The sequence below is a fragment of the Notothenia rossii genome (assembly GCF_949606895.1).
Source record: "Notothenia rossii genome assembly, chromosome: 4".
Taxonomy (NCBI): Eukaryota; Metazoa; Chordata; class Actinopteri; order Perciformes; family Nototheniidae; genus Notothenia; species Notothenia rossii.
In genome coordinates, this window is record NC_136902.1 from 92609111 (window position 1) to 92626674 (window position 17564).

General features: G+C 41.2%; 2 protein-coding genes across 2 annotated transcripts in view; one reads left to right on the forward strand and one right to left on the reverse strand.

The window, feature by feature from the left end:
- LOC307037602 (NACHT, LRR and PYD domains-containing protein 12-like) overlaps positions 1-12733 on the reverse strand; it is a gene marked incomplete at both ends in the record, with an annotated part of 28255 nt that extends 15522 nt beyond the window's left edge. Inside the window, 6 exons of the mRNA XM_079678657.1 lie at positions 5965-6135; positions 6960-7130; positions 8165-8338; positions 8851-10687; positions 11090-11289; positions 12627-12733. Of these exons, the coding sequence (XP_079534783.1) occupies positions 5965-6135; positions 6960-7130; positions 8165-8338; positions 8851-10687; positions 11090-11289; positions 12627-12733 (2660 nt within the window). The remainder of the gene's footprint in view (positions 1-5964; positions 6136-6959; positions 7131-8164; positions 8339-8850; positions 10688-11089; positions 11290-12626) is intronic.
- LOC307034980 (NACHT, LRR and PYD domains-containing protein 12-like) overlaps positions 1-17564 on the forward strand; it is a gene marked incomplete at both ends in the record, with an annotated part of 109664 nt that overhangs the window by 66191 nt on the left and 25909 nt on the right. The gene's annotated exons all lie outside the window — the stretch shown is intronic.

Here is a 17564-nt window from a genome sequence, read left to right on the forward strand (position 1 = left end):
TTACAGTTAGACACAACACTGTCATTGCAAGTGACCCTCAGTTAGTTGACTTTTATGTTCAACTGCTAAATTCGTTACTGATAAAAAAAGGCTTCTACTGTACTTAATTACCTTAACACTAGAACCGCCAGAGGTTTTTGTATAGGCCAACCTAAACCCGTCAAATCCCGCTATTAGAATGCAGTTTTTAACAACATAGGTTGCTACATAACACACTTTCAGGAAAAGTCACGGACTGGGAGACTTTAATATTTTATTGAAAAAGAGTTACATTGCACACACACAACACACATCACACAAATTGACCCGATTGGCGGTTCTAGTGAAATAAACTTGCTAATTAATGAAACCAGTTCAATACGCATTATTCTTATTCTTATCATTCTTTATGAGCGCAGAAATAGTCTTAAAATCAGATCTGTTTTTTAAATTAAATCTGACGGCAGGCAGTTAGCTCTGATCACCTATGACAAATGCGCCACACCTAATCGCTGGCCATTCAGCCACAGACACTTTTCGAAATGGAGGGGAGCGGGAGATCCCCTGAAGGCTGACTTTGAGATAAATAATAATAATAATAATAAATCATACAGTATGTGTCCGAAAGGGAGCAGGAGGAAGCAAACACAAAAATATACAAAAAATATACTGCATATTAAAGCAAACGATTGTAAAGGTTAAAGTATGAGCATAACAAATAAAGAAGTGTAATGTAAACATTTACATAATAATTATGATTATTTAATATATAAATACTATATATTATTGAATTACAAGATTAGATATACTTTAGTTGATCTAAAATATTGATGTGTTCAAATGCTCTTCAACACTCAACTGAAAGTCCATGAAACTTGTCTTTCTGTATTTGTGAATGAAGCGCCATCTCCTGGTTAAAACCTGAAATTGAAAATCTGGCAACGCCCTCTTGGAAAATAGTGCGAGGGCTTAAAATTCCTCTATACTGGTCTTTGGCAGGTCGTAGGCAGGAAGCTGTAAGCTGGAGTCTGAAATGAAGTGCTACATCTGTAGGCCTAAATGAAGAACAATTCAAGGGGTCTTTCCCTTCTTTATGTAGTACAGTAATATATGCAAGATTCATTGATTGAGGAAGTGTTCTTTTGTGAGAGAAGTTGTTAAGCATTGACATAAGTATAGGTTGAAGTTCAGTCAGAAGCCATCTGGCCCTGGGCTTTTATTTATAGGCATAGATTTAATTGCAGCCAAAACTTCTACTTCTGTAATTGATGAGTTTAGAGACTCTTGGACTAAATCAGATAATGTATGTAAATTAATGTTATGGAGCTAATTGTCCAGTTCATCTTGTGAGTAATCAGATTGAGATTTGTATAATTTGTTATAAAATTCATAAAAAGTCTGGTTAATCTGTTTTGGGTGGAAGGTTATCTTGTTGTCTTTCAGCCGAATTGCCTTTATAGCCCTTTCTGCTTGCTCCTTCTTTAATTGATAGGCAAGTAGTTTACTTGGTTTATTGCCGAATTCATAATTATTTTGTCTGATAAGATTCATTTGTGTTATGATTTCATTTGTTAAGTCAATATTTAATTTAGCTCTGGCTTTGTTTAATTGTTTCCAGTTTTCATCTGTTGATGGAGATTTATGAAGTACTTCACATCTGTTTACTTCTCTTTCAAGTTCTTGTCTGAGCCTAATTTTTTCACGTTTTTTTAAAAGATGTGTATGAGATAATAAGTCCTCTTAAAGTAGCTTTCGCAGCTTCCAAAATAATATTCGGATCTATAGAGGGGTTATTGTTTTCTTTTATATAGTACCTTATCCACATTCGCATTTTTTATTTTAATTTTTCGTCTCTAAGTAAGGAGTTATCAAATTTCCAGCGCCTGGATACAAATTCTCCACTCTCCAAGTGAATAGTTAAATGAACTCCTACATGATCTGAAATATTAATGGAATCAATTTTACATTCTTTTACCCTATGCATGTATTTTGAGGGAATACAAAAATAATCTATTCTAGAATAAGAGTTGTGGACATTTGAAAAGAAAGTGTAATCTTTGACATCTTGATTTAATTGACGCCATACGTCAATAAGGCCACATTCTGCAAAAAGCCCCTGAAGGACCTTTGAGGATTTAAGATGGTGGCTCTTGGACTGGTTAGATTGATCTAATGTAGGGTTAAGAGTGCAGTTAAAGTCGCCGCCCATCAGTCCTAATCCTTTACTATTTTCATTGAAGAGCAGCACCATGTCAGACATGAACATTGGTTCATCTATATTGGGAGCATAGATATTTAAAAAGTTGATTGGGGTTCCAAAAATAGTACCAACAACCAAAACAAACCGACCATTTGGGTCCGTAACACATTTTTCTAATTCAAATGGGCAAGTTTTGTTTATCACAATAGCTGTCCCTCTACTATGGGTTTTATATGATGAGAAATACACCTGACCTATCCAATCTCTTTTCAATTTAAGATGTTCAGTATCTGAGAGAAAGGTTTCTTGTAAGAACACCACATCAGCTTTGTCTTTTTTAAGAATAGTTAGTACTTTATTCCGTTTTATGGGATTTCCCAAGCCTTTAATTTTCCAATAATATAATTCATGTTTTGCATGCTGACTGCTGCATGTCTGTGGGATTATATTTAATACGTTGTATATTTTGGCCCCATACACAAAAGGGATTGTCACTGCTTTTATTATTTACCATTAAAACTAATGTAACACAAACGCAAAACACAAAAATAAAACAATATAACATCCCACCCAAACCAGGGTCTTCTAACCCTGGCAATTCATCTACCCAATTGATTGTAGCCCAGAGAGAAACAAGCGTCAGAGAAATGTGCATCTCAGATCTAACGAAATGTCCTCTTTGTGTTGGCAACTTGGAGCTCCCATCCTCAGTTCCCATTGAAAATAAATAAATGTCTTCCTAATTCTCCTCCTTAACGGGGGACGGGTATATAGAAATCCGCATCCCAAATGTCATCATGGTATGTTCCATTCGATCATTTACATGTCAAACAATATATTGAGGATAAGCAAACCCTCTGAACATGCCTTTTTCGAGGAATACTTTGATCACCAGATCGAACTCCTTGCACTTTCGGGGTACCTCTAATAATAATAATAATAAATGGGATTTATATAGCGCTTTTCTAGACCCAAATACGCTTTACATTATGAGTCAGGTCGACAAACAAAACAAGAACAAAAAGAAAAAGAAAAACAAAACAAAAACAGAAAAGCAGTCAGGAGGATGTTGGTTCAGAGGGGGGAGGGGCGGGTTTAAGGATAAGCAGAGTTGAAGAGGTGGGTTTTGAGACGGGACTGGAACAGGGTGAGGGAATCAGACTCACGGAGGTCTTGGGGGAGGGAGTTCCAGAGCTTCGGGCTGCCACAGAGAAGGCTCTGTCCCCGAAGCTCCGGAGTTTGGCCTTGGGGATTGAGAGCAAACCGGCTGAGGTGGATCTGAGGGACTGGGGTGGTTGGTAGAGGATGAGGAGGTCAGTGAGGTAGGGGGGGGGGGGGGCAGATGGTGGAGGGCTTTATAGGTGAGGACCAGGAGTTTGTAGTGAATGCGGTGTGAGACGGGAAGCCAGTGGAGTTCTTTGAGGACCGGGGTGATGTGATGCCATGATTTGGTGTGGGTGAGGAGTCTGGCGGCTGCGTTCTGGACACGCTGGAGTCTGTTGAGGGATGTTGTGCTGATGCCGAAGAGGAGTGAGTTGCAATAGTTTAGGCGGGAGGAGATGAAGGCGTGAATGAGTCGCTCAGCTGCGGGGCGGGTGAGAGAGGGACGGAGTTTGGCGATATTGCGGAGGTGGAAAAATGAGGTTTTTACAACTTGGCGGATGTGGGGGTCGAGGGAGAGGGTGGGGTCGAATATCACGCCAAGGTTGCGTGCCTGGGTGGAGGGGGAAACAGGGGTGCCATCGATGGTGAGTGTCAGGTTGGGGGTTTTGCTGAGGGTGGATTTGGAGCCGATGAGGAGGAGTTCAGTTTTATTGCTGTTGAGTTTGAGGAAGTTGTGTTGCATCCAGGATTTTATTGCAGTCAGACAGGATTCGATGTGTGTGAGAGGTTGTGGGGGGATTTGGTGCTGAGGTAGATCTGTATGTCGTCAGCATAGCAGTGAAAGTCCAGGTTGTGATGGCGGAGAATCTGACCAAGGGGGAGGATGTAGATGATGAAGAGGAGGGGGCCGAGTACTGAACCTTGGGGAACACCTTGGGTGACTGAAGCTGTGGTAGAGGAGTGATTGTTGAGGGAGATGAAGTGGGATCTGTCGGAGAGGTAGGACTGGAGCCACCTGCAGACAGATCCTGGCGAATGGTGAGTTTAGTATTACCCTCGTAGATTGACATTTTCTTCGCAGACTGCAGTATCACTTCTTTATCTCTGACTCGTAGAAAGCGGATCATAATTGGTCTTGGAGACTTCCCTGGTTCGGGATATGGTCGTAGAGAGCGGTGAACCCGCTCCAACTCTAGATTCTGATCGAGGGAGAGTTTGAGCCAGGAAGATAGTTTCTGTTGAATATATTGAAGTAGTAATTGGCTGCCTTCTGACTTCTCTGGGAGCCCTAGTAAAACAAGGTTTTTACGTCTCCCTCTATTTTCGAGATCATCCGTCTTAGATTCCAGCGTCTTTATCAACTTTTCGGCTCTGTGAAGGTCCCGTGCTGTAGTTTGTAAGGTGTCTTCTAATGTCGAAATTCTTTGTTCAGCTTCATCCATACGCTGAAGTTGATTCTCAAGGGCCTGGTTTGTTGTAGCTAGTGCTTCTTTCATTGTTGAGACTTGACTAGTCACAATCTCCAAACGATTATCAATTCCATCGAGACGATTAATTATTTCAGAACGTTGAGATTTTAACTCGGACATTATCTCAGCAAACGAAGGATTTCTATCATCCTCTTGAGACTCATCCTCTGGTTCTGGTAGGTCTTGGTTGCCTCATGGGCTTCTTCTTGGCATCCTTCCTTCTTTTTCTTTCTTTTTGTAGCAAGAGTCTTTCCTTAGATGTCAACTCTTAACTATAGTCAATAAAGATGTTAAGCTTTTTCTCTGAGTGGAGGTGAAAAACTCAAATGAATCACTGAGGTTGTGCGGAGCTCTCAGCTCAGGCTGCCATCTTGTTCCTCTCGGCCCAACTGTTCCTCTCGGCCCAACGGCCCAATATAGCACATTTATAAACGATTTTTGGTCGAGCCAAAGTGCTGTACATATAATAAAAATAGCCTACAGTAGAGACACTTTACAGCAAATACAACAGCACAGATTGTTCAGAATATCAGGATGAGAAAAACGACATCCTCTGTCCTTAGACCCTCTCATCGTACAAGGAAACACTTCCAGAGAAACCCACAGTTTAAAGGGGAAAAAAATGGGACAAACCTCAGGGAGAGCAACAGAGGAGGGATCCCTCTCCCAGGACGGACAGACGTGCAATAGATGCCGTGTGTAAATCGAAGAGATAATACATTCAACTCAAGATCCCAACGTTTACAAAGATCACAATTCAGGATGAATTTTAAATGTGAAGAAAAACCTCCAGAATATGTATTTTAGGAACAGTGGAGTCATCAAATCACAGCATCTTCAGAGTGAACTATTCAGTCAGTATCAGCATCATGTAGCTTCAGGAACATGTTGGAAACAGCAACCACTGAACATACTTGTTAGTGTTGGATCGTTTTAATATAACTATTTCATTATTGTATTTGATATCATTTGTTAAAATCATGATGGAGAATACAAGATGAATTTCAGCTGTTTAAAAGGTTCAGAGTGAATTCTGCAGTGAAGGTTTTTTGTTGTTATATTTAAATGTAAAGATGAACATTGCATTATGCAACTCTAGCATTAAGAGGCTCAGTGAGGATCAGAGTGATATCAGCCTGATGTCTGCAGCTCAGAGTCAACACAACTCTCACATATTCATCTCAGCACACAAGTTCAAGATGGAGAACTGACCTGAGAGTCTCCAGTCTGCAGTCTGGACTCTCCAGAAGATCTCTCAGCAGCTCCACTCCTGAATCCTTCAGAGCGTTCTGACTCAGGTCCAGATCTCTCAGATGGATGTTGGACTTCAGAGCTGAGGCCAGAGCAGAACAGCTGATCTCTGACAAACTGCAGCTCCTCAGTCTGAATAAAGAGAACACATGATGAGGATAGAAATCAGTTTATAATCCAATCAGATGTTCAGGTATATTAAGTGTAGCTCAACATTCCTGTTTCCTAACCAATGAGCTTTTCCCTGAATTACAGTGACTGTCTTTCTGTTATTGTGGATCATCATAATATCAGCCTTCTGTTCATTATCTGTGAAAACATTGAAATCAATGGGAAGCAAGAAAAACATGTATGCTTCAGAGATCAATGTAAAACTAATATTAGTTCAGATGAACTTCTTTATTCAGATGTGACCATTTACTAAAGACAACATACATTTACTTGAACAACTAGCAGTGGATATCTAACATATACAATTGAAGAAACAGTCAACTTTTATGACTGCAGACTAAATGTAGTACAAGAAAAATAAGAATATGAACAAAGCGACTGTGGCAGTGGGGTGTGGTTAGAGCGCCGGCTGCTGGAGGGATGGGGCTGGCTCCAGACAGCTGGACAAGGATCAGGTAACCAGGTGAACAGTAAAGCATGTCAGTAACCTGGTTCTTGTCTCTTGGTCTGGGTCCTGGGGGCAGAAGGACTTGCCCCAAGAAAGCCTGTCACTGGCAGCAGTGTTCTGTCTGTTTGCTAAAGTATGGATGTATTGTTTCCAAGCTGTGGCCAGTCAGTAAAGCTTTCTTTTAGGCAAGCCTTCCTCTCCTTCTGTCCTTTTTAACTGGGTGAGCAGGAAAACCCTCACAACGACATACACACATGTATGGTTGTTCAAGCATTAGGTTCAACTGTTAATGAAACACATGAGATCTCCAGCAGTAACAGAGAGTCAGTGAACTGACCTGAGAGTCTCCAGTCTGCAGTCTGGACTCTCCAGAAGATCTCTCAGCAGCTCCACTCCTGAATCCTGCAGAACGTTGAGACTCAGGTCCAGATCTCTCAGATGGATGTTGGACTTCAGAGCTGAGGCCAGAGCAGCACAGCTGATCTCTGACAAACTGCAGCTCCTCAGTCTGAATAAAGAACACATGATGTAACTTTAGAAAACAATGTTCCTGTTTGAAATAACTCCAGGTTTAATAATCTGCTCAGAGCTGAAGAAGGTCAGAAAGTGGAAACTCCAAACAGGTTAAAAACTGTAAGATACAGAAAGAGGGAAAGAGCTCTCATTCATATTAAAGACAACGTGCTTCTACTTCAATAAAACGAGGAGACTTCACATCTGAAACTCTGCTCCATCTACACTAACTCATGATGTGCAGCCAGACAAATACAAACCACAGAAACTGATTCAACTCAAGATCACAACGTTTACAAAGATCACAATTCAGGATGAATTTTAAATGTGAAGAAAAACCTCCAGAATATGTATTTTAGGAACAGTGGAGTCATCAAATCACAGCATCTTCAGAGTGAACTATTCAGTCAGTATCAGCATCATGTAGCTTCAGGAACATGTTGAAAACAGCAACAACTGAACATACTTGTTAGTGTTGGATCGTTTTAATATAACTATTTCATTATTGTATTTTATATCATTTGTTAAAATCATGATGGAGAATACAAGATTAATTTCAGCTGTTTAAAAGCTGATCTCTGACAAACTGCAGCTCCTCAGTCTGAATAAAGAAAATATGATGTAACTTTAGAAAACAATGTTCCTGTTTGAAATAACTCAATGTTTAATAATCTGATCAGAGCTGAACAATGTTTTAACGTCAGCAATGATGTAGAAACAAATCCCTGATCATCTGGAACTCTCTGCAGCAGTTTCTCTCATCAGATGTTTAACAACTCTTTCATCTCCCTCACAGCTCATCAGTACTGACAGCATCTCCACTGACTCATGGAGCACAGAGTGAGTCTGTGGAAGCTCAAACACTCTCCCTCACACATTCACCTTCTCTGATCTTTGTTATTCTTAAAGTTTGGATTCCATTTCCATTTGGAAATACAGAAACAAATAAAAGCATTAAAATGTCTTCAGGCAAATTCTGAAAATCATAAACACAAACAGATCTGTATGAACTGCAGTCAGTGAACTGACCTGAGACCCTCCAGTCTGCAGTTTGGACTCTTTAGTCCAGAACTCAGCAGCTCCACTCCTGAGTCCTGCAGATCGTTGTGACTCAGGTCCAGATCTCTCAGATGGGAGGGGTCAGACTTCAGAGCTGAGGCAACGACTACACATTCAGTCTCTGAGAGTCCACAGCCAGTAAGTCTATAATGACACATATATCACAACTTGTGTTCGTATAAAAACAGAGGAAACATTTATTTAACTTACTGAATTTGAAATGGAACAAGTTTTAACATATTATGTCGATTTAATTTAATAATAGAGTTTTCTTTATTCATTGTCAGCCTGTCAGACATTATTTTAAACTCTTAAGCATTGTGGTAAACACAGATCTGATTTCATGTTTAAGAAACTGCAATGATATATTAATAACTGCTTTCACCGATAACTGGAAATACTGCTGTATGTTGTGATCACATGCTGCTCTGAGAAAACCTCTAAAGTCCTTCATGTGTTTGACATGTCGCCTCCATCACTCAAAATAATGTGAAGAAAAGAAAAAAATGTTAAAATGTCACAATATATAAATAGAATAACTGGATCATTTCATTTTGCTCTCAAAGTATTTAAGATCAAACATTTTATAATGTTTATTTGAAGAAATAAACTTCTGATCCACATCAATTTATAAAGTTAATCACATCTGGACTTACTCAGCCTTCCTGCAGTTCCTCACAGCTGGAAGCAGTCTCCGTCGTCCCTCCTCTGATGTGTGGTACTTCTTCAGGTCCAACTCATCCAGAACCTCCTCTGACATCTGCAGCATGTAGGCCAGAGCAGAGCAGTGGATCACAGAGAGTTTCTCTGATCTGTTCCCTGACTTCAAGAACTCTGTGATCTCCTGATTTACTGAGAGGTCCTTCATCTCTGTCAGACAGTGGAAGATGTTGATGCTCCTGTCAGGAGAGATTTTATAACTTCTCATCTCCTTCAGGTTATTGATGGCTCTCTGGATGATTTCTGGACGGTTGTCTGTGCGACCCAGCAGACCTCCTAACAGTCTCTGGATGATCTTTGGACGGTTGTCTGTGCGACCCAGCAGGCCTCTTAAGAGTCTCTGGTTGGACTCCAGAGAGAGGCCGTGGAGAAAGCGGACAAACAGGTCCAGGTGGCCATTTTCACTTCTGAGGGATTTCTCCATGGCTCCCTTCAGGAAGACATCCAGGGATGGGTAAATCCAGCCTATCTGCAGGAAGTCCTTCAGTACCTCTGTGTCTCTGTTGGTGTAACAGTGGAACATGTAGACTGCAGCCAGAAACTCCTGAATGCTCAGATGAACAAAGCAGTAGACTGTTTTCTGGAAGATCACACTCTCTCTTTTGAAGATCTCTGTACAAACTCCTGAGTGCACCAAGGCCTCGGTGACATCCAGACCACAGCGCTGCAGATCTTCTTGGTAGAACATGATGTCTCCTTTCTCCAGATGTTCAAACGCCAGCCTCCCCAGCTTCAGAAGAAGCTCCCTGTCAGCCTCCGTCAGCTGCTGTGGACTCGTCCCATGTCCCTCTTCATACTTCTGCTTCTTCCTCTTGGTCTGGACCAGCAGGAAGTGTGAGTACATGTCAGTGAGGGTCTGGGGCAGCTCTCCTCTCTGGTCTGTAGTCAACATGTGGTCCAGAACTGCAGCAGTGATCCAGCAGAAGACTGGGATCAGACACATGATGTGGAGGCTCCTGGAGCTCTTGATGTGAGAGATGATTCTGCTGGACAGGTCTTCATCACTCCATCTCCTCCTGAAGTACTCCTCCTTCTGGGCGTCAGTGAAGCCTCGTACTTCTGTCACCCTATCCACACACTCAGGAGGGATCTGATTGGCCGCTGCAGGTCTGGAAGTTATCCAGACGAGAGCTGAGGGAAGCAGCTTCCCCCTGATGAGGTTTGTCAGCAGCACGTTGACTGAGGACTGCTGAGAGACATCAGACACAACCTCATTGTTTCTGAAGTCCAGAGAATGTCTGCTTTCATCCAGGCCGTCAAAGATGAGCAGCACTTTGCAGACAGCCAGCTGCTCTGCTGTGAGCTTCTGTAAGGTTGGATGGAAAACATGGAGCAGCCTGAGAAGACTGTACTGCTCACCTTTGATCAGGTTCAGCTCCCTGAAGGAGAGCGGGATCACCAGACTGACATCTTGGTTTCCCAAACCCTCGGCCCAGTCCAGAGTGAACTTCTGCACTGAGAAGGTTTTTCCAACTCCAGCGACTCCGTTGGTCAGGACCGCTCTGATGAGAGTCTGTTGGTCAGGTGAGGCTTTAAAGATGTCCTGGCACTTGATTGGAGTGTCATGGAAGGTCTCTTTCTTGGAAGCTGTCTCCAGCTGCCTCACCTCATGTTGGGTATTAACCTCTTCACTCTGGCCTTGTGTGATGTAGAGCTCAGTGAAGATGCTGTTGAGGAGGGTTTCACTTTGATCAGTTCCTTCAGTCACACGATCACATCTCTTCCTCAGACTGAGCCTATGTTCATCTAAAACCTCCTGCAGACCACTATCTGCTGGAAGAGAAGGAAACAGGAGAGAATCAGGAAAATGCTTTTGAGAATCTGAACAGTCAGGGTTTTAAATGACATGATTTTTATAAAACATTTGAATGTCTATACTTTACAACACAAAACATCCTGGACATGGAGACTCCAGAAGGAACCACAAATACTAGCTGCCAGATATTTATACTCTCATACGTAAATGTTATATAAGTGCTGGGCTAATGTAGTAATGTCTGAGTAAGACAGAAAGCGTTTTTTAGGGAAACACTGCTGTCCCACGTGAAATATTTGTGTACACAATTTAAAAGCAAAGCCTTGAAGAAGGGATCAGATGATACAGTGTTTCTATAGAAGAGCAGACACCCAGCACCCACACAGCGGGAAAGAGGCTGCACGTGTTAGGCCTCTTACTTTGTAAAATGCTCCATCTTTCTCCACACTGAGGACAGCAGGAGTCTCCTGATGGAGGAAGCTGCTCCCAGTATGAGGCGATGCACTGTCTGCAGAACCAGTGTCCACAGCTGGTAGAGACTGGATCCTTCAGGATGTCCTGACACAGAGCACAGCTGGACAGCTGCTGCTCCACAGGAACAGGACTCTTCCTCTTCCCTCTGTGGAGATGAACACATCCTTTACAGCACTTTACATTAGAGGAGCTGATTCTCACCAAAGGTACAACAAGGTGGCAAATTCTACTTTCATATTTAAAATAAAGTCTGTATCTCTAGATGATTGTTCATCCTGGTAAGGTAGATAGAGGTTAGTTCTTCATATCATTAGGAAACCACACAGCTTTGTGTCTGGATTCATAACATCAGCTGAATTCATCTGGAACACTGCAGCACTTTGAACCCAATTTACATTGAATTTGCTGTGAATACATTTCAATAAACAAATGGAAAGGATACCAAGATAACAACGTAATGATAGTGATTTGAGTTAATGCTTCGTCAGGTCTGTCTGCAACACAACGAGCAAAACACTTTCAAATGTTTGTTTTCTGAATGCGATTGGTTTCATTGAAGCTAGGCTAACATTGTAGCTGCTCCATCAACACTCAAAATAACTCCATCCAGTCATTAGAACAGCAGCTATTATATTGTTACCACCACAGACAGTCTCTGGTTTATACAGGTACATGAATAACCCTGATTTAATATGAGGTGCTGTAGAGCTCTGGCTGCTGATGTTCCCTCTTCTGATTTATCTCAGCATGTCAGTGACGACAGGAGCAGAATCTCAACACTGTTTTTGTATCAGAGCGTCACAAACTTTACACTCAAGTTGTAACTTTTCAAGTTGTGTGAATACATGGGGGATATTAATGTTGCTTCTTTACTTCATTCGTGTTGCCAGGTACACATGTGTGTCTTTGTATTGACTCTACATGTAACCAGTTACATCTGCTAATGCTAAACACAACCAGCTCACCAGGTTATCACTATTATTAATAAACCTCTTCAAAAGATGCTGAGGTAGTCAACTCATTTGTTGGAAGATTTATATTGTTCCAAGTATTATTGTCATTTTGAGAACATGTCATAACACTGATACATTGATAATATAATAGCATATTGAAATATCCTAAAATATAGTTAACTGTCCTCTTCGTCCTTGTTGACTGAACTTTAATGTTTTATTGGTGGCTTGTTGTTACAATTCATTTGTGAGGTTTGACATGTTTGTATTTGATTTGGTTAACCAGAGGTTCTACATGTGGAGAGAGAGTGTTATTTTACTGGAGTAGTTTACTTAGTTCTCTACTGCCTTTCTTTTTGTACTTTACTGCAAATCTTTAGTCTAATCTACTGCATTTCTGTACTTCATTCTACAGAGTGGCTGTACTCTACTGCGCTCATGTAATTATGAACGAACAGTTTAGATTATACGATTATATATAAAATCTGAATCCTCTCCAGGTCAGGTCACAGCAGAAACAGACTCTTACTTCCTGTCTGAGGGTCCAGGTTCATCTCTGCAGTCTGGAGGATCCTCTTCAGACCGGTCACTCTTCAGAGACAGACAGCTGGGGACTGGAGATTTGGAATCGCTCATCTTCTCCAGTCTGAGAGATAAACCAGTCACACACACACACACACACACACACACACACACACACACACACACACACACACACACACACACACACACACACACACACACACACACACACACACACACACACACACACACACACACACACACACACACACACACACACACACACACACACACACACACACACACACCATCATAATGACAAACTTGGGTCAGACTTCAGGCAGGCTGCTCTCCATGTTGACTGCGCTGGGCTGTTACATGTTATGTAACTCCGATGAATCAGAAACCAGGAAATGGATAAAAAAGTTCACAACATTTGAAGATGTCACTTTCGACTGCAGGAAATAAATATATTTTAATGTACAGATTATTTTCTGATATACAGTATAACAGAGTGAAGGATTAATGTGTTGAAAAGCAGATCCTGGTGTTAACACTCACCCTGTTTTTCTCCTCCTGCTCTGTCGAAGTGTAAAATGGAGTCTGGCAGTCTGACTTCCAACTTCCACTTTCAACATCCTTCCTGTCTGTAGCTCCTCCCTTTGTTTCATAACCAGCCTCATCACATGGACAGGTACAAACAGGGATTATTTTCAATTGCTCTCACAGTAAGACAGTTCCAAAAACATGTATAAGAAAGTTAGAAAATAGACAAGCAGCTAAAAACAAGCAATTCAAAATTATAATACCACAAAGTGAAAACAAATCAATAAACATCCTGCATTCAAAACCTTACTTGTGAGGTTGTTTTGGGTACTCTAGTGTTAACTGTGTAATATATTGTTCCATATTATATATATGTGTTTGAGGAATAATATTACTGCTGCATGAATGCACAAATTGCATAGTGTAGATTATTTGAACTCCTTTACATACTCTTGGTTTGTTAAATGCATTGCTGCAGATTCTATGAGATCAATATATGTGTGCAGCTTTGTCCTGTGATAACCATGTATCTTTAAAAAGTCAACTTTTCATGAGTTTTTCAGAATAACAGCCCTGTTTCAGCTTTATGACGGTGCATTTTCAAGCTGATCCAAGAGGCTTTTTAAAGGAATATAGCTTAAGGAGGAGAGCTGCCTCATCACATAAATACATACTGGATCCTAGTTCATCGTAAACGTTTAAAATCATCTGGAGATACGTGGTTATCACTGGACAGGAGGGGGAAGAACATCTGTAATCTTAAAGTAACTAAAGCTGTCACACAAATGTAGTCGGGTAAAAAGTGAAATAATGACCTCTGAGATGTAGTGAAGAAGTGTACAGCTGATACCTTGAATTTGTACTAAAGGACAGAACTTGAGTATCAGTACTTAGTTACTATTTTCAGTAACCATGCCAGAGGGGAGAGGTTGGAGCAGGTTGTGTCCCAGGTGTGAAGGTCTGCAATCATAAAGTGGTGTTAATATGTGGAGATGATTCGCTAACAAAACGTTTATCAGAAACTATGCTAAACTTATTTGCAACAGAAATTATTTTCTGCAATAATCCAAAATCCCATGGAGAAAAGAAACTGAAATGACAGACACTAGTCCGCAGAAAGTAATTAAAACAACAATTTCAAAAATATGTAAAACATAAATATCTTAAAGTATATTTTAAGATCATGTTTAGTCGTCTGATTCGTCTGCACATTGCTGTTTTAGTCTGCGTTCTTCTAATTAGTGTCTACACTGTGCCTATTGAGCCGTGTTGAGCGATATGGGGCAAGCCCCTCTCTCTGCTGTCAAAATGAACGTGTAGGGCCTACTGTAAAAACCACACTGCGCCTGCTCAGAGTATTTTTGTATTCAATTTTTGCGGCAAATAAATAATCACAAGTGGGGTCATTTGCTGGCAACCCTACTAAAACATCATCTCATAATTCAGAGCCGATTGGCTGTAAGTACGTGTGCCGCGAAAAGTGTAGTGTGAAGAGGAGACGAGAGAGAGCTGTTAGGGCTGGAGGGTACGCAGGACCCAAATGCAGAAAATAGGTTTGAAAGCAGGAATCCTTTATTTCCAGAACTAGGCCAGGCAAACAAAGTCAAAACTAGGCAAGGCAAGACAAAACATAAAGTCACTCAGAACATAAACCCTTCCAACAACGTTAAGAATCTCACAAAGACTAACGGAAAAAGCAGAACCTAAATGTACACAGGACTAATCAAACAAACACGACACAGGTGAGGAGGGAGTCGAAAACACAGGGGAACAAGCTGAACGCAATCGGGTAATCAGGCAGGAGGGAACACAAGAGAGAGGAAGCAACAGACAAGACGGGGGGTGAACTCTTTTCAAACCAAAACAGGAAAACACTTCCTTTTTTTAAATGTCACTTCCTTTTTTTAAATGTCACTTCTGTTTTTTGATTGTGACTTTTTTCCCAGAATGTGGCTTTTCTTTTTAAATCATTTTGTGACATGCACACTGAAGAGACTTGCAATGATTTGCCCCAGACTTCTGCTTTCAGAGTTAATTATGAAATGATTACCCGATCCACAGTGGCGGCCGGCCCATAGGGGCGCTAGGGGCGCCGCCCCCCCTCTTCCCACATGTTTGATTGTCATTAAAAATAAAAAATAAATAAAAAAATATATTTACAAAAAATATATATTTTTTATTTTTATTTTTATTTTTAAAGAACAAGGTAAATATTATATAGTTGGTATCAGCAACATGTATAATCTACAATAAAATGTCGTTTAAAATTGTTTTACGATTATAATAAGTCACATGTTTCCTGTCTGCCCACAGCGTGTATCATTACCCTCTCTCGTCCGGGCGGTAGAAAGGAGCCCTCAGCCAGAGCAGCTGCAGCCAACAAGCTGACTGTTGCTATCTGTAAACTATTCCGCCGAAACATAATTTTAGCCAATCAGCGTCGTCAGATCTGACGCTCAAAGGGCGCCCTGTCAGCGCCCTGGCCTGTGTGTCTGTGAGTTGTTTAGACTCGTATCCAAGGTGACGCTACAGTAGGGGATGGCTGCGTCAGGTAGACTCCGGTGCTAGTGGATCACCGGAGCTGTAGATTAACGTTTGCATGCTTATTGTAGTTGTAAGGGCAATGCCTGTGGCACCATGGAGTATATGTGTGGGCTGGACCTGTATTTTACAGGAAAGGAGTGATCAGAGGGTCGAGTTGTCGATTCTTGTTCAGTTTTCATCTTCCTCACCCTCTCAGACTTTGAGTTTCTTTTTCGAGCCCCTTCTCCGTTGGTACTCAGTCGTTTTTTCGAGAATTTTTTTAAACTTCATTTTTGATTATTTTAAGATATAATTGACCGTTTTTTTCACTTTTTTCTTCTTTCCACGGGTGGGGGCTCATGGCCAAAAATATATAATACAAATACACTTGAATAGTAAAAGTTACAATTGTGCTCCGAGTAACCCGGAATTTGATTTATATAGCCCAATGATAGTGAATAAAAATCATTTTCATGGAAAAAAGTGTTAAAACGCCTGATTAATGCAGATGCAGGACCCCAGACCCCAGTGAGCTCAGGACTATGTGCATTGTGTTAGGGAACCATATTAATGATAAAATAAATCATTTAAATGCAAAGATAATGATTACAAATCATTTTTAGGGGGACAACTGTGGAGAGGAGCCTGAAAATGACTCTTCAGCACCCCGGAGAAGCAGGGTGTGAGACTCACAGAGTGCACCCAGAGAGATCCTTGCAGCACATGGCTCTTGCACCCAGACTGTAGCCAGAGAACAGGCTGCTTCACAGCACTTTGTAACCCAGGAAAGCAGCTTGAATCGTGGGTACATGAGTGTTAAAACTGCATTAAACTGTTTTCATTCAAATGTATGTTTGACTGCATAAACATCCGGTGTTATGGACAGTTTCATGTCAGTATGGACAGGAAACTGTCCATTTCGTCCCCTTTTAAGTCATGAAATGTACAAGAAGATGAAAACAGCAGAGTCACTGCTGTTAGCAGGGTCTCAGACTCACAGGCACATATGCAGAGATCCAGGGTGATGCACATGGCTTTTCTACCCAGGAATAAGTCTTTGAAAGCTTAGCAAAAAATTGACATTTAATCGCTGATTTTGCTAAAAAATGACAACAAATCAACGTGTTTTGCTAACTTTGCAGCTCCCTTTTTCCTCTCGTTACAGCAGCAGTCGAGTGCTTTCACCTTTCCAATCTAATTACATATTCATAATATTCCAGCTTTTCTTACAGCCTCACCAAAGCAGCTGTGAGAGCATTAACACAGACATTTACATGTGTTAAAACATGCTTAATCTAAACAAATCCTACAACATACCTCACTCTCTGTTTCCTCCCATTCCTCAAACATTAAATCAAAATCAAAGCACTTTCTGTTTAACCAATTTCAATCTGAGTTTCCATAGAAAGCCTCTCCTCTGGTATTAAGCCACTTGTTGAAGGACATCTCAACATGTAGAGAAAGTCTCATTTTCAAAGGAGTGAACTGACACTGAGTCACAGTGTCAGAGGTCAGAGGTCAGAGGAAATGTAACAGCATAAACAGGCAATAATTCTGCCTAAAGGGAATCACAGTGAGGTTAAACATCCTGCTGTGTTTCTCTGGATCTGGATCTGGATCGTACCACACTGACAATCACTGATATAAATCTTCGCCCGCTACGATTTGATCCAGATCGTTGATCCTCTCCTGAGAAAAGCCTTCCTCGATCTCTACCTTTGAAGCAAGGACCTACAAGATAAGAGAGAGAGGAAGGAAGTCAGACTCTCCTCGGACTGGAAGAGCTGGAACCAGTTTGATGTTATGCAAACCAGCAGATCTGACATGTGGCATTATGACATGTCATGGTGAAGAGAAGAGAAGCAACCTGTGTCGA